This window comes from Erythrolamprus reginae, chromosome Z (assembly GCF_031021105.1).
Source record: "Erythrolamprus reginae isolate rEryReg1 chromosome Z, rEryReg1.hap1, whole genome shotgun sequence".
In the NCBI taxonomy this organism is placed as follows: domain Eukaryota; kingdom Metazoa; phylum Chordata; class Lepidosauria; order Squamata; family Dipsadidae; genus Erythrolamprus; species Erythrolamprus reginae.
The window spans coordinates 125,001,384-125,024,908 of NC_091963.1; the positions used below are offsets into that span (position 1 = coordinate 125,001,384).

General features: G+C 39.6%; 1 protein-coding gene across 10 annotated transcripts; it reads left to right on the forward strand.

Annotated features, from left to right (window-relative positions):
• Positions 1-9,988: 9,988 nt before the first annotated feature.
• On the forward strand, positions 9,989-19,909 carry LOC139153060 (zinc finger and SCAN domain-containing protein 16-like). Of its 10 annotated transcripts, none has more exons than XR_011556753.1 (5): positions 10,375-10,575; positions 15,016-15,959; positions 16,983-17,109; positions 17,465-18,113; positions 18,183-19,909. XR_011556753.1 is itself a non-coding variant. In XM_070726601.1 (5 exons), the coding sequence occupies exons 3-5, from the start codon at positions 15,129-15,131 to the stop codon at positions 17,953-17,955; spliced, it is 1,449 nt and encodes a 482-aa protein (XP_070582702.1). In that variant the 5' UTR covers positions 10,375-10,575; positions 13,284-13,324; positions 15,016-15,128; the 3' UTR covers positions 17,956-19,909. The 10 variants fall into 10 exon arrangements, 9 of the variants coding, with proteins under 9 accessions (XP_070582704.1, XP_070582706.1, XP_070582702.1 ...); XM_070726601.1 differs by adding an exon at positions 13,284-13,324 and having other exon boundaries at positions 17,465-19,909; XM_070726607.1 differs by lacking the exon at positions 10,375-10,575 and adding exons at positions 11,056-12,670; positions 13,284-13,324 and having other exon boundaries at positions 17,465-19,909.
• The last annotated feature ends 3,616 nt before the right edge of the window (positions 19,910-23,525 follow it).

The following is a 23,525-nucleotide window of genomic DNA, read 5'->3' on the forward strand; positions in this document are numbered from 1 at the left end:
GCCCAGTCCCAAAGGACTCGTTTTGTGATCTTTCTAGCCACAATTGTTGCGACAATCATTGCAATTGTTAAGTTAGTAGTATGGCTATTAAGTGATTCGGCCTTCCCCATAGACTTCACATATCAGAAGGCCAGAAAAGCTGTTCACATGATCTTATCATATATATATTAAGCACTTGCCAAGAATCCAAATTTTGATCACATGATCACAGGGATGCTGGAATGGTTGTAAGTGTGAAAAATGCTCAGAAGTCACTTTTTTCAGTGCTGTTGTAACTTTGAATGGTCACCAAGGTTGTAAATAGAGGACTACTTATATGAACAAATAATGGAATCTAATGCAGCATTTTTTAAATCTCTCAGATTATGAGTAACAATTATTGTATTTTTCGGAGTATAAGACACACCGGACTATAAGACGCACCTTAGTTTTTGGGGAGGAAAATATAGGAAAAAGAATCTGCTTACCGGGCATTCATCTGGTTAGCATCCTTAGTTTTGTCAGCTCCAGCACATTATTTTATCCCATGGTTAGGGCTTTAAAAAGCTTTATTTTGAGAGTAACAATGAAAGAGCTTGCAAGCCAATAAGAGCTGGGAACATCGTTAGCACCTGTTTAGGGCTGGAAAAAAACTTATTCAGAGCAAGTTATAGAGCAATAAAAAAAACCTGCAAAGACTTAGGGCTTGAAAAATTCTTCACAGAGAAACAATGAGAGAGCCTGCAAGGTAAGAGCGGAAGATCGTTAGCAACTAGTTAGGGCTGGGGGGAAAAAGCTACATTCAGAGCATAAGACGCACCCAAATTATCAGTCTCTTTTAGGGAGGAAAAAGGTGCATCTTATACGCTGAAAAATACAGTCGACTTTTGCCAAACATGGCAAAGGTAAAATATAAGGAAAGTAACTGGGTAACAATTATGCCGCCCCGAGTTTTTGGAGAAGGGCGGCATACAAATCTAAATTAATAATAATAATAATAATAATAATAATAGAAACTAACTCAATGTCATATGGACAGTTGGCGGAACAAAGCATTGCCTCGCCAGTTCTTGGAGAAGATTGAAGGCAAAGTGAATAAATAAAAGACCTGGTCATGGCTTACAAGTGGAACACTCAAAAAGGAGACAGCAGGACTAATACTGGCTGCACAAGAACGCCTTTAGAATGAATGCTGTCAAAGCCAGGATTGAAAAATCAACAGATGATCCAAAGTGCAGACTGTAAAGAAACAGATAAAATGATCACATACTCAGCTGCTGCAAAAAGATCGCACAGACTGACTACAAACATAGACACGATGCTGTGGCACAGATTATCCACTGGAACTTGTGCCAGAACTACCATCAACCAGTGGCAAAGAACTGGTGGGATCATAAGCCCCAAAAAGTGATCGAAAATGAAGATCTAAAAATCGAGCTGCAACGACTGGCATAAGCCAGTGAAAGCGGTCCCAATGGTACTTCTTATGATGGGCCCAGTGCCAAAGGATCTCAGCGGACATTTGAAAACCATTGGAATTGACAAAATCTCCATCTGCCAATTGCAAAAGGCTGCTTTACTGTGATCGGGACACATTATTATTATTATTATTATTATTATTATTATTATTATTATTAATTAGATTTGTATGCAGCTCCTCTCCAGAGATTCAGAGTGGCTTACAACAACAATACACAAATCTAATAGTTAAAAAACAGTTTAAAACCCTTATTATAAAAAAAACAGTCATGCATCCCAAACAAATCATACATAAAATGAAACGGCCCGGGGGAATCAATTTCCCCATGCCTGATGGCAGAGGTGGGTTTTTAGGAGTTTGCAAAAGGCAAGGAGGCTGGGGGCAGTTCTGATCTCTGGGGGGAGTTGGTTCCAGAGGGCTGGGGCCGCCACAGAGAAGGCTCTTCCCCTGGGCCCCGCCAGACAACATTGTTTCATCGACGGGACCCAGAGAAGGCCAACTCTGGGACCTAGCCGGTCGCTGGGATTTGTGCAGCAGAAGGTGGTCCCGGAGATATTCTGGTCCGATGCCATGGAGGGCTTTATAGGTCATAACCAACACTTTTAATTGGGCCGGAAATTGATCAGCAACCAATGCAGACTGCGGAGTGTTGGTGTGACATTGGCGTATCTGGGAAAGCCCATGATTGCTCTCGCAGCTGCATTCTGCACGATCTATAGTTTCCAAACACTCTTCAAAAGTAGCCCCATGTAGAGAGCATTACAGTAGTCGAACCTTGAGGTGATGAGGGCATGAGTGACTGTGAGCAGTGACTCGCGGTCCAGATAGGACCGCAATTAGTGCACCAGGTGAACCTGGGCAAACGCCCTCCTCACAACAGCGGAAAGATGGTTCTCTAATGCTAGCTGTGGATCGAGGAGGACGCCCAAGTTGCAAACCCTCTCTGAGGGGGTCAGTAGTCCCCCCCAGGGTAATGGACGGACAGATGGAATTGTCCTTGGGAGGCAAAACCCACAGCCACTCCGTCTCATCAGGGTTGAGTTTGAGTCTGTTGACACCCATCCAGACCTAACAGCCTCCAGGCACTGGCACATCATTTCCACTGTTTTGCTGACTGGACATGGGGTGGAGATGTACAACTGGGTATCATCAGCGTACTGATGATACCTCACCTCATGTCCTTGGATGATCTCACCCAGTGGTTTCATGTAGATATTAAATAGCAGGAGGGAGAGGACCCACCCCTGAGGCACCCCACAAGGGAGAAACCTAGAGGTCAACCTCTGACCCCCCACTAAAACCAACTGCGACTGACCAGAGAGGTAGGAGAACCACTGAAGGACAGTGCCTCCCACTCCCAACCCCTCCAGCCGGTGCAGAAGGATACCATGGTCGATGGTATCGAAAGTCACTGAGGTCAAGAAGCACCAGGACAGAAGATAAACCCCTGTCCCGGGCCCGCCAGAGATCATCCAACAACGCAACCAAAGCAGTTTCCATGCTGTAGCCGGGCCTGAAACTTGACTGTTGAGGGCCTAGATAATCGGCTTCTTCCAAGGACCGCTGGAGCAGGAGCGCCACCACCTTCTCAAAAACCTTCCCCATAAAGGGAAGGTTGGAGACTGGACGATAATTGTTAAGGACGGCTGGGTCCAGGGAAGGCTTCTTGAGGAGGGGGCACACAAGTGCCTCCTTATAAGGAGCCGGGAAGGACCCCCTCCCCAAAGAAGCGTTGACAATCTCCTGGACCCAGCTCCGTGTCACCTGCCTGCTGGCTGAAATCAGCCAGGAGGGACCCGGATCTAGTAAACAGGTGGCGGAACTCACAGCTCCAATGGCCTTGTCGACACATAATTTGCCGCTATATCACGCAGTCCTAGGTGCTTGGGAAGCGTCCGACTGGTGATGAAATACAAAATCCAGCATAGTGATCTCATTTGCTGTGTTTTATTGACATAACAATAATTAATAATAATAATAATAATAATAATAATTTTTAAAAATAATGAAAAAAATATCTGAAAGTGCTATTCAGTAAAAGAAATGAATAGTTTAAAAAATGTAAATATCTCAGTAAGAGAGTTAGTAATACAGTATATTTATCCAAAGATTATATTCTACAACCCTTCAATTCACATGACCAGTAGATGGCAGCAAAAATGAGATTTCTCTATGTCTGTGTTACTACCTAGTAGTCATTCAGATTTTTGCAGCTCAGATCTTTATAGTCCTATACTTAGGTGATTATAGTTTATCAAATTTTACTCCATGACAACAGATCTTACTAAATCTACAACTTTAGAGATTGTTGGAGGGAAAAAAAATCCCATTTGAGTCTAGTCTAAACCAGAGTTCACCCAGTTGCATTAAGTAAAGCCCTACTTTTAGACTTCCATTTTTAATAGAGATGCTAAGCTATCGTAAAATGTTGCAGTAAGGTCTGCTGAGATACAGTAGAATAGAATTCTTTATTGGCCAAGTGTGATTGGACACACAAGGGATTTGTCTTTGGTGCATATAGCATGGAAGTTAACTGAGATTGTTTTTTTATTTCTATTATCTTGACCTCATTTTCACAATTTTTAGATGGAATTTTTGGGTGTGCTGAAGTAGATTTTCTTATACATCTTTCAATAGCTCTGCAGTGTCCTTGGATACCTAGGCTCCCTAACTGAAAAGGTCCTGTGGGAAATGTTTCCACACAATTGTCTCCTTTGGGATTTCACCAGAGCAAAAGAGATTGCAGATCCCTAGGAAAATGAGAAATTAAAAGCTAGACATTCACATACTTTTATCAATTACTTCGGTTACTTCAGCGGAAGAATCTCATAACCCACTCAATAGTACTAAGCACAAATTAAAATCAATGATTAGTGTGGCCAGGGCAGGGGTCTCCATTTCCTGGTCCGTGAACCAGCACCAGATCTTGGCATGCCAGAAATTGGGCAAGCAAAGCCCCAGCCATGGGATGGAGGCAGCATGCGAAATTACACCCCGTCCAATCCAGCATTCACTGTTTTATTATTTATTAATTTATATAGCCTCCCAAGACATTACTCTAGGCATTGTGCAGTAAAAATTTAAAAATATATAAAAACTATAAACATATTGAGCACAGGCATATAGGCCCGATAAAGCCAGATCTTCGAGAACCTCTAGAGGGATATTTCATAATGCCCAACTCCTGGTCCATCTGGCCTAAGCTCCCTTAATTTCCATTTGGAGGGAATTTTGAGCATCCCCACCCCTCCAAAGTTCAAAGTAGAAAGGCAAAATCATACTTATGTGGCATGACAATTATATTTCCCATTGTCATGCTACATAAGGCTTTATAGATGATGATCAGCATTTTGAAATGGTCTCAGTAGTTTACAAGTAATTATTCTACTTCCCACAAAAGAAGACAACCCCTTCCCCAGTTTCTGATTGACAAATCTGGAAAAAGAATTAATAAAGGTATGAATGAAGGGTAGAATTGTATGAGTTCTATACAAGCAATTACGGTACGAATATTGATGGGCCCCCCAAACCTCTTCTCTCATTTCTGCTACTTTCTGAATAAACTGGATATGTTGTCTACATAGTAAAACATAATCTTATAGGGCTATTACAATTTTTAAAAATTGTGTGTGTGTGTGTGTGTGTGTATGTATCTATTTACAGAGAATATATAAAAACACCATTATTTAGGCACAAGTCTTGTACAGTGGTACCTCTACTTAAGATCTTAATTTGTTCCGTGACCAGGTTCTTAAGTAGAAATGTTCTTAAACAGAAGCAATTTTTCCCATAGGAATCAATGTAAAAGCAAATAATGCCTGCAAACCCATTAGGAAAGAAATAAAAGCTTGGAATTTGGGAGGAGGGGGAGGAAGAGGAGGACAGTCCCTGCTGAAGGAAGAAGGTGAGGTGAGGTGAATCAAAAAAATCCAAAAGTTTAAGGCTTTTTTTAAAAAAAAGAGGGACTCTGAGGCAGTGCTCAGAGAAAGGAAAGCACTCTGTTCACTCTGGGCTTCCCAGAGCAAAGGGAGCGTTTCTTTTCCCTGAGTTTATTCCCTCTCCAAGCACCCAGAGAAAAAAAAATGCTTTGTTCGCTCTAGACTGCCAACGCTGCCTTAAGAGCCACTGAAAGGCTTCTCGGACAGCCCAGAAAAGCCTGAGATGGACGGGATTAAAGGGGGAATGGCAGGAAATTTCCTGGGCCTTCATGCCGCTCTCAAATTTCCTGGGAAATGTTTCTGGGCTCAGGTTCTTAAGCAGAAAATGTTTCTTAAGTAGAGGCAAAAAAATCTTGAACACCGAGTTCTTATCTAAAAAAGTCCTTAAGTAGAGGTGTTCTTAAGTAGAGGTACCACTGTACCTATATTATTATTATTATTATTATTATTATTATTATTATTATTTTATTTATTTATTCGATTTTTATGCCGCCCTTCTCCTTAGACTCAGGGCGGCTTACAACATGTTAGCAATAGCACTTTTTAACAGAGCTACGCTATTGCCCCCACAATCCGGGTCATTTTACCCACCTCGGAAGGATGGAAGTAAACAGGTCAACCTTGAGCCGGTGATGAGATTTGAACCGCTGACCTTCAGATCTACAATCAGCTTCAGTGGCCTGCAGTACAGCACTCTACCTGCTGCGCCACCCCGGCTCATTATTATTATTTATTAGATTTGTATGCCGCCCCTCTCCATAGACTCGGGGCAGCTATATATTATGGGGTTAGCTATAATATTATTATTATTATTATTATTATTATTATTATTATTATTATTATTATTTGTATGCCACCCCTCTCCGTAGACTCGGGGCGGCGCACAACAGCAATAAAACAATTCATAACAAATCTAATAATTTACAAAACATTTAAAAACCCCATTATTAAGAAGACATACACACAGACATACCATACATAAATTGTATAGGCCCGGGGGAGATATCTCAATTCCCCCATGCCTGGCGGCAAACGTGGGTTTTAAGGAGTTTACGAAAGGCAAGGAGGGTGGGGGCAGTTCTAATCTCTGGGGGGAGCTGGTTCCAGAGGGTCAGGGCCGCCACAGAGAAGGCTCTTTCCCTGGGACCCGCCATTGTGTGTGTGTGTGTGTATATATATTCAAGTCCCAGTGAGGGTATGGCTAGCTGATGAGGCCAAAATAAGGCCGAAATAGATCTATCCTAGTCTCCCTTAATTTTCAAATTCAGCAAAAAAACAAAACAACATATATACATACATATATATATATATATATATATATATACACACACACACATACATACATACACACACACACACACACACACACATATATATATATATATGTCACATGTTTTAGCTGAATTTGAAAATTAAGGGAGACTAGGATAGATCTATTTCGACCTTATTTTGGCCTCATCAGCTAGCCATACCCTCACTGGGACTTGAACCTGCAACCTTTGCCTTGTAAGGCAGAGAGTTAACCTCTAGGCTACAGTATCCAATCCTTTCAGCTCTGTACCAGGGAAGGGTTACATTTTGTGTTGAATCACCCTGGTATATGGAAGGAACATCGCAGCTCCTTTTTTGCCTCTCGGCCCAATCCAGGGCCATTTCCAAGGCAGTTAATTTTATTGATAGCCGACAATTCTATCTGTATGTGTCACATGTTTTAGCTGAATTTGAAAATTAAGTGAAACTAGGATAGATCTATTTCGACCTTATTTTGGCCTCATCAGCTAGCCATACCCTCACTGGGACTTGAACCTTTGCCTTGTAAGGCAGAGAATTAACCTCTAGGCTACAGTATCCAATCCCTTCAGCTCTGCACCAGGGGTTACATATTTTTATGTCGAATCACCCTGGTGTATTGAAGGAACATCCCAGCTCCTTTTTTGCCTCTCGGCCCAACCCAGGACCATTTCCAAGGTATATATTGGTATATAATTTATATATTGTATATATAAATTATATATAGTATATACTAATACAGTGAACCCTCGAGTTTCGCGTCCTCATGGATCGCGAAAGGGCTATTTCGCTAGTTTTCAACCCGGAAGTAAACTCCACCATCTGCGCATGCGTGCCCTTCCACGCATGCGTAGATGGTGGAGTTTCCCCGCCGGGCAGAGGCTTCCCTGGGTCTTCCCCCTCTTGCCCCGGTAAGACCCCAGCGGCGGTGGGCTGGAGCGCGAGCTTGGGGCAGCCTAGCTCCGCTTCCCAGCTGGGAAGCGGAGCCGGCAACAGCGTGGGCGGGCGGGCGGCGCGCGCGAGCTTGGGACAGCCTAGCTCCGCTTCCCAGCTGGAAAGCGGAGCCGGCAACAGCGTGGGCGGGCGGGCGGCGCGCGCGAGCTTGGGGCAGCCTAGCTCCGCTTCCCAGCTGGGAAGCGGATCTAGGGAGTCCCCACCGCGCGCGCGTTGCTGGGGAAAGCGCGCGCGCTTGGGGACATCCCAGCTTCGCTCCCCAGCTGGGAAGCGGATCTAGGGAGTCCCCACCGCGCGCGCGTTGCTGGGGAAAGCGCGCGCGCTTGGGGACATCCCAGCTTCGCTCCCCAGCTGGGAAGCGGATCTAGGGAGTCCCCACCGCGCGCGCACCCCAGGCGCGAGCAACGGGGTGGGCGGGCGAAGGGCGGGCGGCAGTGGAAGCAAAAACACCATCTGCGCACGCGCAGATGGTGTTTTTACTTCCGCACCGCTACTTCGCTAAAAATCGATCATCGCGTGGGGTCCTGGAACGGAACCCTCGCGATGATCGAGGGTTCACTGTATACTAATTCAATTAGTACTGTATATTGGTCCAGTTTATAACTTTGGATGCCATTCCTTCTTAACAGCGGTGGGTTGCTCCAGGTTCAGAATGGTTCTTAGCACTGGTAGTGCTGGCAGAGGGAGACTCCACCCACCTGGCTGGGACCGGTAGTAAAGGGTTTTAGAACCCACTACTGTTCTCTACTTTGTATGACATAGAACCTGCACCTTCAGGAAATGCTGTAAATTGGGATAGTAAAAATGATCCCCAAAATTACAAGGAGAGTTGGGTTTAGATAAATAATATTTTTCAGATGCCTTACTCCTTTATGAGAACTGAAACACTAGTTTTTAAAGATGGTACAGTACTTTGCTTGCTGAGCAAAGATAAGGACAGAAAAAAATTTCATCATGATGGAACTGGAGACAAATCATTTCAGGAATGCGAAGATGTCTGACTGCATTTGCAGTATTTATTTGCTTATATAGTTTTCCAATCAGCGAAAGGTAGAAGGGAGCAACAGCATTTTCATTGGTTAATTCCCCACCACCATCATCTCCCTTAATGAGCATCCTGTTATTGCAACTTCGATGAGATCAGGTACCAGCCAGAGGAAAGTCCCTTAGATCATTCTGGGCACGTGAACTAGTGAGATCATTCAGGGCCCCCGCATAGGGCAGGGAGTTTTCTCACATACATACACTCCCTTTCCACAGGGCCTCATCCCTACAACAAAGTATTATTGTGTGAAGTAGATGCCTTCCTAAAAGAGGAAACTCAATAGGATGCCCTTAGGAAGTTTCACACTGCAGCTCCTATTATCACAGGTCAATAGCTGGAACTTATGGGAGATACATTCTAAAATATCCAGAAGCAACATTATCAATGAGAAGTGATCCCCCCCCCCACTCCCCCAGTAATGCTATCCTCTCCATTCTGGGAATCTTGTCATTTCTTATGAAAAATGTCCAAAACAAATCAGATGGTTTCAATTAATTCCTTCCCTTTCTCAAAAATCACTTCCTCCCCCTATATGTAAATAATCTGAAAAGAAAACTGGTTTTGAGCCAAATAAAGTACAGGACACTAGCCATGGACTTCTTTTATTATCAGAAAATTGAGGGTCCAAACAACAAATAATTTCTGGCCCAAAATGCAATATTGCCAGAGTCCTCTGAAGCTGAAGACTTTTCTTTCCAGGATTTCTTCTTTCTTTTCCACATTGTAGTCTTACCTATTATGGGGGATATATAGTCTTACCTATTATAGGGATACCTATAGAGATTTCTAATACCTATTCTACTACTCACCCAGCCAAACTCTGCTTAGCTGTTCGGAGATCAGCCAAGATCAACTAGGCACTATTCTCAGCTAATAAATCTGCTCTTAAAGGTATAGTGACAGACTAAATTTGAAAAATGGGCATACTTTTAAAAAAACAAGAAACAAAAATGTTACGAGAGGATTCCCTAAAACAGAATTGCACGGCATTTAGGAAAAGTAATTGTCTAATAGAAATACTCAGGCTTTTTGGATGAAACACAAAAAGGGGTACAAATCGAAGCAAGGAATGGATAGCAAATCTCTTTAGCAGGTCCAACCAGATTTCTCAAAGTAAGCTAAAAATGGGGTTAGCCATTTCGGGGGCAACCTCGGAATTACGTGAACCAAATTCGGTTCACTGATTAGTGGCGAAATATATTTCAATTTGTACTTCCTACTTCCACAAAAACCAAAATATTAAAATTAATCTCTGTTTTATTCCAAGATGGCTTCTCTTCTATGCTGTCCTCACCCCAAACTCACTCTTAAAAACGTCTGCCTTGGGGATCGGGATTTGGAGAACTAAACTTTTAAAAGTAAGAGTTTAATTCCTTAATCGAGGGGGACGGTTCTAGGACCCTGAAGGCGCTGCCCCCTTCACTCGTTCTCACGTTACTTTCCAGTGTGAGAATTTGCTCGCAGCACCAGGAGGTGCTTTTCGGCATAGAAAGCTTCAATAGTAGGAATAAATAAATAAGCACGGAAATAAATAAGGTGGACGTTTTTTGTTTTGTTTTTTTAAAAGACCCTCCAAACATTTCCAAAATACCTTCCCGTTGCAATGCATCACTGCAGTCAATTTCTACATTTTTGGGATGATTAGGGGGAAGGACTTCCCGGGTCAGGGGGAAGTGGCTTCCGGGCAGCTTTGAGCCCCGGCACCTTTTTTTTTTCCTTTTTTGCAAATTATCCGCTGGCAGAAGCTCAAGGAAATAGCCTGCGGCATCCTTGGGCAAAGTTGCATTACCAGGATTCCTTATTTGAAACCATGGTCGCGAATCTTACTGGGATTGGTGTTTAGTGCACGCTGCTGGGCAGAACTTAATTTCAGCCAGGGCTCGACAAAGGTATAGTTCTTCCCTCTGGAGCTGCTCCATCAGCTGTAACGCCGTAGGTGAAGGGCTTGGGTTAAAGGACCTGGTGGCTTCCAGTTTTAGATCAGAGAGCTCTTCCTGATAAAGACTTCTGTGCTACCTGCAAACTTGCTGGGAAACAGAAGGAGGAAGCGAATTGAGGGTCTAGCTAGTCTGATATGGTAATTATGTGATAATTTTAAAAGTCCACTGTTGGCTTGGAAAATAAATTGGAAGAAGGACATTGTCAGAGTTGTTAACATTAAGGGAAAAGTGGGGGGGGGGAATCTTCGGACAGGAGTAATCAGAAATATCGTTCAGGAGTTCTGTACTGTTCAGGGTTCTTTTTTTTAAAAAAAAACTTCCTAATAATCAATGGGCGGAACAGATAATACTCCTCCCAGATCGCAGTTTCAGTCCGGCTCTTTGACAAATTCAACCTTAAATTATTTGGGGGGGGGGGTAAACTTAATTGAACACAGCGAAGCTTGCTCAAACACAAGCTTGGGATGAAGTTGCATGTAAAAGAAGGGGAATTCAAGGCTGGTCGTCCAGGAGGGAGTGATAAAACATCTTTTTGAATGCCAGATTAATTGATTTTGTATTTAAGCACAGGTATCTAGTGCCTACATAGATATAAGCCGTATTGTTTCAGTAGGGCTTATACTTAAGCAAGAGCATCTAGGGTTATGGCTTTATTAAATCAGCAGAAGATACATGTTTATTACCCAAATGTATATACTGCTCTATCCCAAGACACTGTTTCTCAAACACATACACTCCTATTCTATTCCACCCCAAGGACAATCCTAGTATCTTTTGTATTTAATTGTTTTAAATCTAAATCAGGGCAGGGTAGCTTGGCCACTGTAAATCTAATTTTGAGGGAGGTTACTTAAGAAAATATCCCAGAAAAAGCCAATGTTGAACAACATCTGTACAGTTGCCAAGAAAACTTTGATGGATGTGCAAGGTCCCAGAAATTTCCCAGAGTGAGACTCCAGTAATATATTTCCATAGAATCAATTCTGTCCATGGGGACCTTTATCTTAAATTGTTTTACCATTGCAATCTAAACCTGTCCTTGAGGCAAGTCCTTTGACTCCACTTGTTTGAGTCATCTGGATAGTCTGACAACAATTATCTTCTGCACAGTAAGTATATCCCACCACATTTTAGCCTGCTTTGTGAAATCAACCATTGTGGTCTGATATTTCTACCCGGAAAATTGGATTCAGTTCATTATGATTCAATTAACCATGGCTTGTACATGAATGTAATAATGTCTTTAATGTTATATTCAGATAAATATCAATCCTAAAAGCTCTTAATAGCAAATAAGTTGCAGTGAAAGTCAAACTTCCTCTGAACAGATATTTCAAATATTCATGCAAGCCTGAAATCAAGTAGTTACGCTTTTCCTATTTCCCTACTGAGAAGCGTTCCATTATATAAATTCAACCCTTTTTCTCTTTCTAGGAACATTACATTATGTTGGTGTTATTTATATTGTTCCTGAGCACATTCTTATTTCATGATCAGTCTGACCCAACTGTAAACTTATACATTTTTTTAAAAATTGAGGTGCTAGATTCTGGGGCTATAGAATGGTGCATCATATAAAAATGATGTACTGTACATCTATTTATAAAGATGTTTATTGGGCAGACCTCTGGAAAAAGAAGGAGCCAGGCAGTCTGGATAGCTGATGGCTTGCCTTTGTGAAGTTAATGCTCTGTTATAGGCTGGTCTTTTGTTTGCAAGCACACCAGTGCCATGCATACTAACTGTTTGTGGGAAATCTAAAATGGTTTGAGACCACATGGGTGCAATGAAGTCTTGTCAGTTGCACATCTCTGTTAATCTGAGTATGCTCTGAGATGAGGGGGTGGATTCCTGAATAACAGGTTCAAGAAAGTGGGGGCTGCAAAGGTAGGAGTCAACTAAGTCTTTGAGGAGGGGGTCTTAAAAGGTTTTTTTTAAAAAACTGACATCAAGTAAAGCATTTGGAGTGGGCAAGCAAGCACATGCTGGACTGAATCTGCAGTTTTTGGTTGGCAAAGCTGGATGAATAGAAGACTCAAAACTAGTAAGATTTCGTTTTTTGTCTCCTCCCTCCCATATCTATCCTGGCATGTCTTTATACTTGAAAATATTCTTTTCTTTTATAAATTTTATAAAGTTTCAGATAGAATGTCTAAAATATTCTATTTGAAACTTTTATTAGAAATCTTATTTCATTAATATCTTCAAAACTTTGGAACAAATGAATTTGTTTGCAGAGTATTAAATATTGATATGGTGTTCTAAAGTCCCTATTAAATAATTTTGGATACTTTGAGAGTTATTTAGGCTGTTGTACTCCAGCTTTCTAGGGATTTTGATCCCTTCCTTCTCCAGACAGCAAGCAAGGAAGATTTGGAAAGATGGATTGATTTTTAGAGAGGCATAAACTTCTAAATCCTAAATTTACTTTTGACCAGCATTGCATGCTTAGAAAAGGCACTTTATCTTTGTCACATTTCTACTGATGGCCATTTTATATTATATTTAGATTTAATATAATTCTTGGTTTTATCTTGCTGGTCAGTCCGAACAGAAAATCTTCCATTTACTTGTCACAGATTATAAAAGGAATATATCTGGTTGATATTTTTAAAATGCCACCTTCAAAAGATCCTCTCTTTCTTTTTTAAACAAAGATCTCAGGATAATGGATAAAGCTGGGACATTTTTAATGAAGGTAGCTAAAAATACTATTACTGAATTTTTGTTCATTGTAAACAGGATTGATTGCCTTATATATTATTGTTAGAATGTATAATAGTTAATTGCACCATGATTTCACACTACTGAATTACCAACCTAAATCTAGTCATTCTTTGTAATTTCCAGCAAGCCTGGGTAGCAAATTCTGGTTTAACATAACATCTGATAAGAACTAAAATATTTCTTTTCATGCAGATGGAAGAATTTGGAAGTTTGTATGCATAGTATCCGGTGCTGAATATGTGAAATACTTCTATATGTTTGGGATTTCAATTTTCATCATTTCCATCAACCTTAGGGCAATATAATTTAAATAACTAGTGAATGCAAGAACAACTCCATTGGATAAGACAATAAAGATAAGAGCGCACCTTAGTCCAGCATTTTTTTTAAAATTATAATTAGATTGCCCAATGATGCTCAGAAGCAAGATATTATTGTACAGTTGGTGTTTTGAATAATGCTGCCCTAGAGACAAACATTGAGTATTCAATATATTGATAATTACAACTTAGAATCATCAATTTTGAAAGGTCTATGCCAAAACATCTGGATTTCCAGCCCACAGGCTGGTATAACAGCTTTTAACATAAATTCTAATCAATTATAAATAAGCTGCCCTCAAACCATGAATTATTAGACTATGGAAAGTAATATAAAACTAATAATAGTTTAAACCATTCCTTTCTGCATCTTTATTTCTAGTCATATTTAGGTTTTGCCCTTTTTTGGGTGGCATAGAAGTCAAATTAATAAATGAATAATAAATAATAATTTTTTCATTGATTGGATTTCCTCTTTCTCTTCCATGCCATACTTAGTTCTTGAGATACTAGAACATAGAAAATATTACATTTAATAAAATGGGACTAGTATGTTACATGTATGATCAGATGATTGCAAATTGAACCATTTTAGAGTGCTTGTCAAAAGGTTTTGCAAAGTATACAATCTGAATAAAACTATGAACTTCATCGTATATATTTCCAGAAGAATATTTAATATTTTTTTTAATCTTGCCTCTATTATCTTTTATAAATAACTGAAAACAGTGAACATATGTAATACTACTTTTTCCTCCTATTTTCCCAACAGCAATCCTGTGAATTAATTCAAGTGAGAGAGAGTGACTGGCCCAAAGTCACACTTTCATGTGTGTCTTTCATGCCAAATACAGGTCTAGGATTCAGTTTCCTGTCTTCTAGGCTCTGTTACTGAATTCAAGTAAATGTCCAAAGGATTGTAGTTTTAATAGCTGAATATATTACTTTAATCAAAATATTCTGCTTTCTCCAGTTTAGCTAATCTGAGAGGCAAGTCCTATAACACAGTCATTTTATGGTAGTAATTAGTTTTTAATAAATTTTACTGCAGCTTGGAAACAGCAAAAGACATGTGGAATGTGTTAGATATCTTTCAATTACTATGTACTCTATGTACTATGTTTCAATTATCAATGTACCCTTTTGTAGCCTGCCTTATAGTTATACATCTTATTGGGCAGGCAATTTTGATTTTGCTGATAGCGATTGTAATACCTTTATGGATTGGGGCCATAACATATTAAAATAGGTAATTCTATTGTAATTGAGTTTTTTTAAAAAAAATAAATAAACCTCTCTGTGTTCATATTCCTGTTTATTATGTCGTTGTCTATCCTTCTAGTTGGAGATCCAAACCATTCAAAGAATTTCTCCACTTGATAGCTTCTCTAGTTGGCAGTCCAGCTATTGGAAGCTTCAGCAGAAGCCTACATAAACTCCAAATCCAAATAAAGAATGAGGAGGAAAATGGCAGCAAAGCGGAATACGGTGGCCCAGTACTTCCAGTGCCAGACACCATTTGAACAACGAGTGCATCCAGTGGTGAAAATGGAAAAAGAATCAGACCCAGCAGGCTCTGATCCATTAGGAATGTCAGAAGGTTCAGTAAAAACATATCGTATTATACCAATAGGAACAGGAGGAGGAAGTCTCCGTCTAGTAACGCCACAGCAAACCAGGAATGAACGGCTAGAGGCACCCCAACGCTGGGAAATCCAAGGGCAGGAATTGCCAACTCCAGAACTTACCCCAGTCCAATCTCCTGCATGGAGGAATCTGCAAGTACCAGAACTCACCTTAACAGAAGACATTGAGACCTACTTGACTACTTTTGAGGATGTGGCTGAAGCCTGCAAATGGCCTCGGGAACAGTGGGTGACCCGATTGGTGCCAGCCCTCAATGGAGCTGCCCTCCAGGCCTACAATAACTTGGATCCCAGAGAAAGTGGAGATTATGAGAAAGTAAAAGCTGCAATCTTGCGAGAAGATACGGTCACTCTGGAAAGGCAGAGGCAGCATTTCAGACATTTCCGTTACCAGGAGGCTGAAGGCCCCCGTGATGTCTGTTCGCGACTGCGAGGGCTCTGCTATCGCTGGCTGGAACCAGAGAACCGCACTAAGGAACAGATTGTAGAACTGTTGATCCTAGAGCAGTTTCTGACTATCTTGCCCGAGGAAATGCAGGAATGGGTTCAGGAATATCGTCCAAAGACCTGCATTCAGGCAGTAACCTTGGCAGAACATTTTCTTCTGAAGCAGCAAGACAATGAGAGATGGGATCAACAGGTGAGCACTTTTCCAGCATGAAACCTGGGAGCTGGTTGTTGCTGAAGCATTCCACCTTTTTTTTTTTTACAATTTTATTTAATAGTGCCCAGTTCCCATGAGGAGAAACTTTCTATTTTATGTATTTTTTTTAAAATACAAACTTTACAAGCAGCTCAAAGAGTGGGTCTGATGTACATAACAGAAATGGTCGTGTTCCTTAAAGGCTATTTGACAACCAATTTCACAGGCAGGTGTTTATTTGATAACATCCCTAATGTCAAAATCATGTCCTGTGCCAAGGAGGTTTTTTAATAGTTTAAAGAGGTGCTTATTTTGTTTAGATACAGCTATTCTTTAAAGTATAATGAAAGTGTTTTCTGAAATTATACATGGAAATTAATTGCACTGAGCTGAAATTGAGTTTATACTGCTTTTTAAATTTTCTGTTTGTTCACAACAGAACAGAAGGTGAGGAAGCAATACAAGGAGTATTTATTCTCTTACATTATTTAACCACAGAAGTGTTAATACCCCTCTCCTTCACTACCTTTAGAGCAGAGTGCCAGGGTTCCAAGTAATAGTTTCTGAGAGAACCTGAATGATTTAAATGATTATCAGTTATATAGGCAACCTATATGTACACTAATAAAATTCACAGAAACAGTACCAGAAGACTCTTGGAGACATCCAGGTTTTGTTCAAGTGTGGATTCTGAACTACCAGAAATAAAAGATTCCATGCATTTTGCAAGGTGTGACAATTGGTGACATCCATCATCCAGCCCAGAATTGGCTTTGTCTAGTTAGGATTTGGTGACTGTTTAGCATATGTAAACTGGTTTTTTTCCTGGATTGATACACCTATACAGTCATACATACTGTATTTTAATCTATTTTAACACCATTGGCTTCCCTAGTCACTAAAGATGATTGAAGATGTTTCTCATGTGTTGCTGTTTGCCTTCTACCTTTCCCTGACAATACTGTATCCCTCTAGTTGGTATATTCCTTTGCCTTGAATGGTGTCTAACTGCTGTTTCAGGTGCTAGGGCCATATATGCTTGAGGAGTCTGTGAATGTACAAGAAAGTGAGCAAGTAGTCTCAGATACCCAGCAGGTGCTGTGCAAAGAAAATAAGGAAGAGCTGAATGAGCATGCCTCCTCAGTAGGTAAGGATTTTTGAGACTCCAAATATCTTAGGTCAACTCTGATAATAGTCATTTAGTTAGGGATTATGGGATTGAAAAACCGAGTATCTGAAGGGACCAAATTGGGCCAGAAAGTCAGTCTGGGACAAAGAAGATCCAAATTCAAATAACTCATCAGCCATAAACTTCAGATCTTCTATTCGATCATATCTTATTTTGCAAAACTCTTGTGGAATTACACTGGCTGCCAAGGGGAAAAATCAGTCTGTAACTAAATAATTTAAGTGTTTGTCTTCTTGCAAAACTGAAGATGAGGAAACACTTTCTAATGCATAGTTACATAAATGGCAATGACCTTTTTTCTCTTTTAATCCAGCAGGTGATGAAATGCAGACTAAAAATGAGGAAGAATATCTGTTACAGGAAAGTTCAAAAAGACAGAGAAATCGCCTTCTTCCCAATTTGCAAGCGACTCCCTTTGCTCACCAGACACCCAACAGTCAGCTAGCTTTGAAAAAACAGCCCTTGCACAAGCAAGAAGCGCTTTTCCCTTGCCCCGAATGTGGGAAGAATTTCTCGCGTAAATCTACCCTCACCAGACACCGGAGAGTACATACAGGGGTCAAGCCCCATCAGTGCACTGAATGTGGGAAAAGATTCTTACACAAATTCAACCTGGTGAACCACATGAGGACCCATGTGCGAGAAGAATCAAGCCGTTGTTCATTATGTGGGAAAAATGCAAAGCGGAATTCAGGGCAAGGGAACCAAGAGCGAAAGGCTGGGTGTTGTGAATGTACAGGCAGTTCAGAATTACAGTACAGTATGGAGCAGGCAACGCAAGATGTGGGCAACTCCTTTAACTGACTTGAATCCTAGGAAGAAAAACAGTATAGCTGACTTGAATGTGCAAATAAGTTTTTAGGAAATAACTCTAAGTCAGGGAAATGTTCTGTACCCTAAAGCAGTGATGGCAAACCTTTTTGGCAGCGAGTTCCCAAATTGGAACACGTGTGCATGCTCAGGCTGGAGCATTGGAAACCTGAAGGCCAGCTGGCTGGTGCGCAGGCATGTGCCTGCCAGCTGGTCTTCAGGTTTCCAGCATGCGTTTGCACCCCGGCCAGCTAGTCTTTGCATGTGCCAGAGTGCTGGAAACTCAAAGACCAGCTGGTCGGCACATGCATGCATGGTTTTTGGTCATTTTCTGGTCATTTTTCGGTGCTCTGGAACCCATGAAGACCAGCTTCTGGCATGCCAGAAACCAGAAAAGTAGCTGGTGATTGCACACGTTCTCACAGAGTGGGCTCTACGTGCTACCTTTGGCATGTGTGCCATAGGTTAACCATCATGGCCCTAGAGTCTTCTAGAAACCAGAACCACTTTCTGATGACAAAGCAGTTACCCTGAATGTTGATCAAAGCAAAAATGCCTTCAGTAGTTCAGTTCACCTATTGAATGTTTGTTATTTGTTATTCTAAAATCATCCAGGGGATGAGAAGGGGGGGAAAGCAGCAAAATTATAACTTTCAATAATAATAGAAATATTTTCTTCTTGATGTCACAGTTAGAAGAAGAAAGCTAGACAATCACATAGCCAAAGCTAGTGGAAATTCAGTCCTATCCTTGTGCAGAAACACTTTGATATCTTAAGTATATGGAAAGCTGTCTGATTTTTAAATGAGTCTCAGAATTGTACTCCTCTTGTATTCTCAAAAGAGATTATCTCACATGTGAGAATGGAATATTTCATAGATGGAATGGTTTGACCTCAAAATGTTTTGCACACTCAATTGAGGGGTGTATACTTAAATAAACTGCTCAATTTGAGCCTCTGCAACTGGATACAGAATTGTTTTCATATATATCTATTTTGCAAATGTCCTAAATAATAAAAACTAAAATAAATCTTGCTTTCAGGTTGATCAGTCATGTTCTTAAATGCAAAAATGTCTTCATGTGCTCATGCATAAAAATCATATGGATGGAAGCTTAGCTAATTAATAATATATAAGATTTTTACAAATCTGGACACATTATTTGGACACATAATGTGTAATGGAATGTCACCTTAAAGGCCTTCAATCCAGTACCTCTTTCGTGGAGATCTTGAAAACTCTGTATTTGATACTGTGAGAGGTGTGGACTGTTCTGTTGATCTGTCAATTTTGCATGTGTTCTTTTTTTATTTAACAGTGCCTCAATAAGGGATAGTAACATTCACAATATTTGTGGTTCATTGGAACTTTTCTGTTAGAACTTTCTCTCCTAGGATGTTTTTTTTCCTGAAAATAGAATTGTTTTCCAAAAATAATCACCAGAGTCAAGATAAAACCTAGAGAATGACTTGGCTTAGCAGACATCCTGGTCAGAATGTGATTTAACTTATCTGAATTACATCTCGAGTTGGCCTCAGTTCCCCAAAAAATTGGAGACAATAGTTCTCAAAAGCGCATGACAAAATTTTTAAATGGTGACTTTAAAAACTGATTTGGCTAAGAATTGAGGAATCGTGTGTTTTGAAGATGGGACAAAAATCCAATTGAGTGCACTATAAGTAGAGGTTTTCTATTTTCATCATCTGGCTGTTTGTAAATTCCTGTCAAGCACATCGTAAGTATTTCAGGGTCTTCTAACACTACCAGTTTTAATCCCTCTAACACTGTTGATATACCAAAACTGCATGTTTGAATTTTGCAATGGTTATAGCTGCACATGTAAATGTTAGTTTTTTTAAGAGAAAAAATGTTTTTGTAATTTTTTTATTAAAGCTTTATTTTTTTCTAGTTTGCACATTAAAAGAAGTTTAATGTTGTAATCAAAATTTGTAGTTCTTCATTTCTCACTTAACTGGGAGTTGATAATTTTATTAAACCCATAGTTTTGATTTTTAAACTGTGCTTCAGAGCAAGCAAAGCTCTGATTATATTAGCCACATGAAATGCTTTGGGATTGAATCACTTACAAGCTCTGAAACTATTGGCTGTAGATCTGTGTATTTCATAGGATACTTCACTGGCACCAAAAGGACTTATAAAATGCATACAATGAGCCATATATAAAAATATTCCATAAAATTCTAAAACCATACATTCTTTTGTAAAACATTGGCTGTTTAAAAAGCAATCTTATTCAGTTCTGTATTTTATATCTTTTACCATAGATATGGATTTCACATGTGATTCCTTGAATATGTGAAACATTCTACATTAACAATTTTTTCCCCAGTTGTGACAAGTACAACTACAGACAAGTCCCTGTAGTTTTCTTGGCAAGATTTTTCAGAAGTGGGTTTATCACTGGCAAGGAATTCATACTTTTCAGTTTTTAACCTGATGCCTTAACCACAATACCAAATTTGAATATTGTTAGAGTGTGTCTAGTAGCAGAGAGTCTAGATAAAACATTTAGTATAAAATAATATAATATAAACATATGATAGCCAGAATGGTATATTTGGAATCTTGGATTGAGTCAAAGAAGACTCAGGTTTAAATTCCTACCAAGTTTTGCAAGAAGCTGTATAACATATGTCAGTCCATAGCAGTTTTCATTAATACTGCATGTTACCATGGTTTGCTTCATGATAATTTGTTAATTATCAAAAATAAAAAAGTTAGCTTATTGTATGAAACCAGCCATTAGCTCCCAACATGACACAGCAGTTAATATAGGCAACCCAGACTGCAAACATCTGGATGATTAATAGATGGTAAAAAACCCTAACTTTTGCTGCATCTGGATTTTTGCTCCCAGATTTAGATTAGTTTAGAATCACCTGGTCTCCATTAGGAAATAGAGAATGGCTAAGAAAGAAAAAAAATATGGAAACTGCTTGCCAAGTATTAGTATGCTCTAATTTTTATGATTATTATTCCATCCAGTTAACTGGTAGTAATATATTTCTCCACTGAAAGATTTAATTTGGTTGAAAGATACTGACAAAGGTCACCAGACAAATACCATGTAATGATCAATTAAAAATTTGAATAGATAGGTCTACTACATTTCCTTCCTGAATTTTAGAAGTTAAAATATTTTCCTACCCTAGGCACTTTTTTAATTTTCCAAATAATCCTTGACAAGTTCCTCATGAATGATAATACCACAATCTTCTTTTAACATTAAAAACTCTATTGTTTGTTAAGGACTTTTCAAAGAAGATACTTGCTAAAAAGATAAGCCTAAAATAACAGCACCAAACACTTTGTTGACATGTTATACAGTATATTCTTTCCTTCCTTAAAAAAAAAGAATTAAGATTCTAAACTATTTGAACATGCCCTGCAGGCTGATACTGCTTAAGATTAGTGGGGTTGGGTGGGGAATTCCATGCAGAGATCTAAATGAGATTTAGTCTGGATCTATTATGGGGCTATTCATAGCTCAAAAGTTTGGGGGGGGATGCTTACTAACTTGGATGTGCTTCTCAGGCCTCGCCCTTTTGAGTTGTCCACTGTGAAACTATTTCTATTCTTATCACATGTTCCTGGATGACATTCACCTAGCTATCTCTGTATTTCCTCAGGCAAGACAATCAAGAGCTGTCCCTTAGACATTCCAAGATATCTTCCATGTAAAGGAGAATATTTGTAGCTCAGGGTCCTTGGTGCACTCTGAGCTTGCTTGCTTGCAATTACCCAAACTAGGTAACATCATCACTACTAGTAAGGAGTGCTGTATGCTGTCAGTTATATTCTGGTGGTTTGCCTTGCCAGTTTTTATGGTTTACTGGTGGGCTGTTTACTGTTGGCTCTTTGGCAATTTCTTGAGTAGAATATTGTTTACTTGATTGTTGGTCTGATATTAACCTGGGAAGGAAGATTAACCTAATATCTTCCTTGGTGTGGTATTGACTTCAATTAGAACAACTAAGTTCCCCGAAGAAGCTATAGAACTCAAAGATTTCTGTTTATGTTAGTGATGGAATTGCCAAGTGTCAACAGTGCCTCCTCTAAAGATGGCTTTATTTTTCATCCATTATATCAGCTTTTGTATCTGTATGAGCCTACTTGGCATCTCTGCTAAACAATGGCATAGCTGAGTCACCCACTTCACTTATGGGCAGGTCTGCAAACTGTGATCATTTTCTAAGATAGCCAGGAAGATATCAAAATTGGCCACAAGCTCTCACAAATGTTTTCCATTCAGGAATTTAGAATAAAAAATATTCAGATGTTTCAAACATGTCTTGAGGTGTAATGCTGATAATAAGATCAATAGCACTTAAGATGTGATTTAAATGGATAACAAAATATCTACAGCAGAAAAACCAAGAGATTTCAACAATCTACACATTAGCCCTGAGTTATGCAAATGCTCTGCCATTGCCTTAGATCCTGAAGACACTGATTTGCCTGATCATTTGAGTTAATTTATATTTGGATAAAGTCCAGGTACATGTTTAAATTATCAATATTGTACATGTATAATGGGTTCCAATTGAAACAGGTTAGAAGTTCTCAAGGACAGCTTTACTTAAAACCACCGGTCTTGAAAACTTAGATAGAAATAATTATACAACCCAACAGCTATTAATGGACCTACGTCTTCATTTCAGAAAGACCTGAGAATGGAAAGAGATATAAATATTTAAGGGATTCTCCCATCCTTCCATAAAATTCAGAAATAACCGATAAAGCAAATTCTGGAATTTTAATAAAAGCATCAGAAATCACTTTGATACATGCATATTATGGGGAAAAAATTTCAACAGGCATGTGTGAAAAGGCAGATACTGTATTAGGTGGAATGTATGTAGCAACATATACAAGTACAGTATTCATGTGTAGTTTAGCAAAAATGTCAAAACATCATAATAGTACTTGAGTTGTGAATTGCAGAACAGAGCAAAGGCAGTGAAAAATCCAGTTCTTATTCAGAGACATTTACATCTGCAGGGATAGATTGTTTGCAGAATAATTCATCAGGCCACTTATTGTGAGTTTCTATTCCTACAAGAGAAGTGAGGGATCATACCAGATATTCCACTTGCTTTCAAAAACACATAGTATAGTGTGTCTATCAGAGATCAGGCTCCTACTAAGTTCAAACAAGAGCTATGACAACCTAAATAATCTGAATACATATCAGACTCAGTGTGTGTGTGTGGGGGTGGGGGTGTTGCAGATAGCATGAGTGGTATAACCATCTTCTGTCTACTGTTCATAAATATTTTTGATCTGCTGCTCCCATGAAATGATTTTGGAAACACTGTCACAGTAGATTTCCTGGTTTATTTTGAACCTGATAATAGGTGTAGTAGTAGTAGTAGTAGTAGTAGTAGTAGTAGTAGTAGTAGTAGTAATAATAATAATAATAATAATAATAATAATAATAATAGCATTTTCGATTCCGGTAAGGAAATTCAGGTAAAGCTAGCTCCAGTTCCAAAGCCCTTTACTTCTGAGGTAATAGCAGCAGTTTGAGGCAAAGAGGAA

What these genes read in the sequence shown, in the direction of transcription:
- LOC139153060 (XM_070726603.1), top strand. Translation starts at nt 15,129, where the DNA reads ATGAGGAGGAAAATGGCAGCAAAGCGGAATACGGTGGCCCAGTACTTC. An exon ending in ATGAGAGATGGGATCAACAG is followed by an intron (nt 15,960 to 16,982) that starts GTGAGCACTTTT and finishes CTGCTGTTTCAG; the next exon opens with GTGCTAGGGCCATATATGCT. An exon ending in TGAGCATGCCTCCTCAGTAG is followed by an intron (nt 17,110 to 17,464) that starts GTAAGGATTTTT and finishes CTTTTAATCCAG; the next exon opens with CAGGTGATGAAATGCAGACT.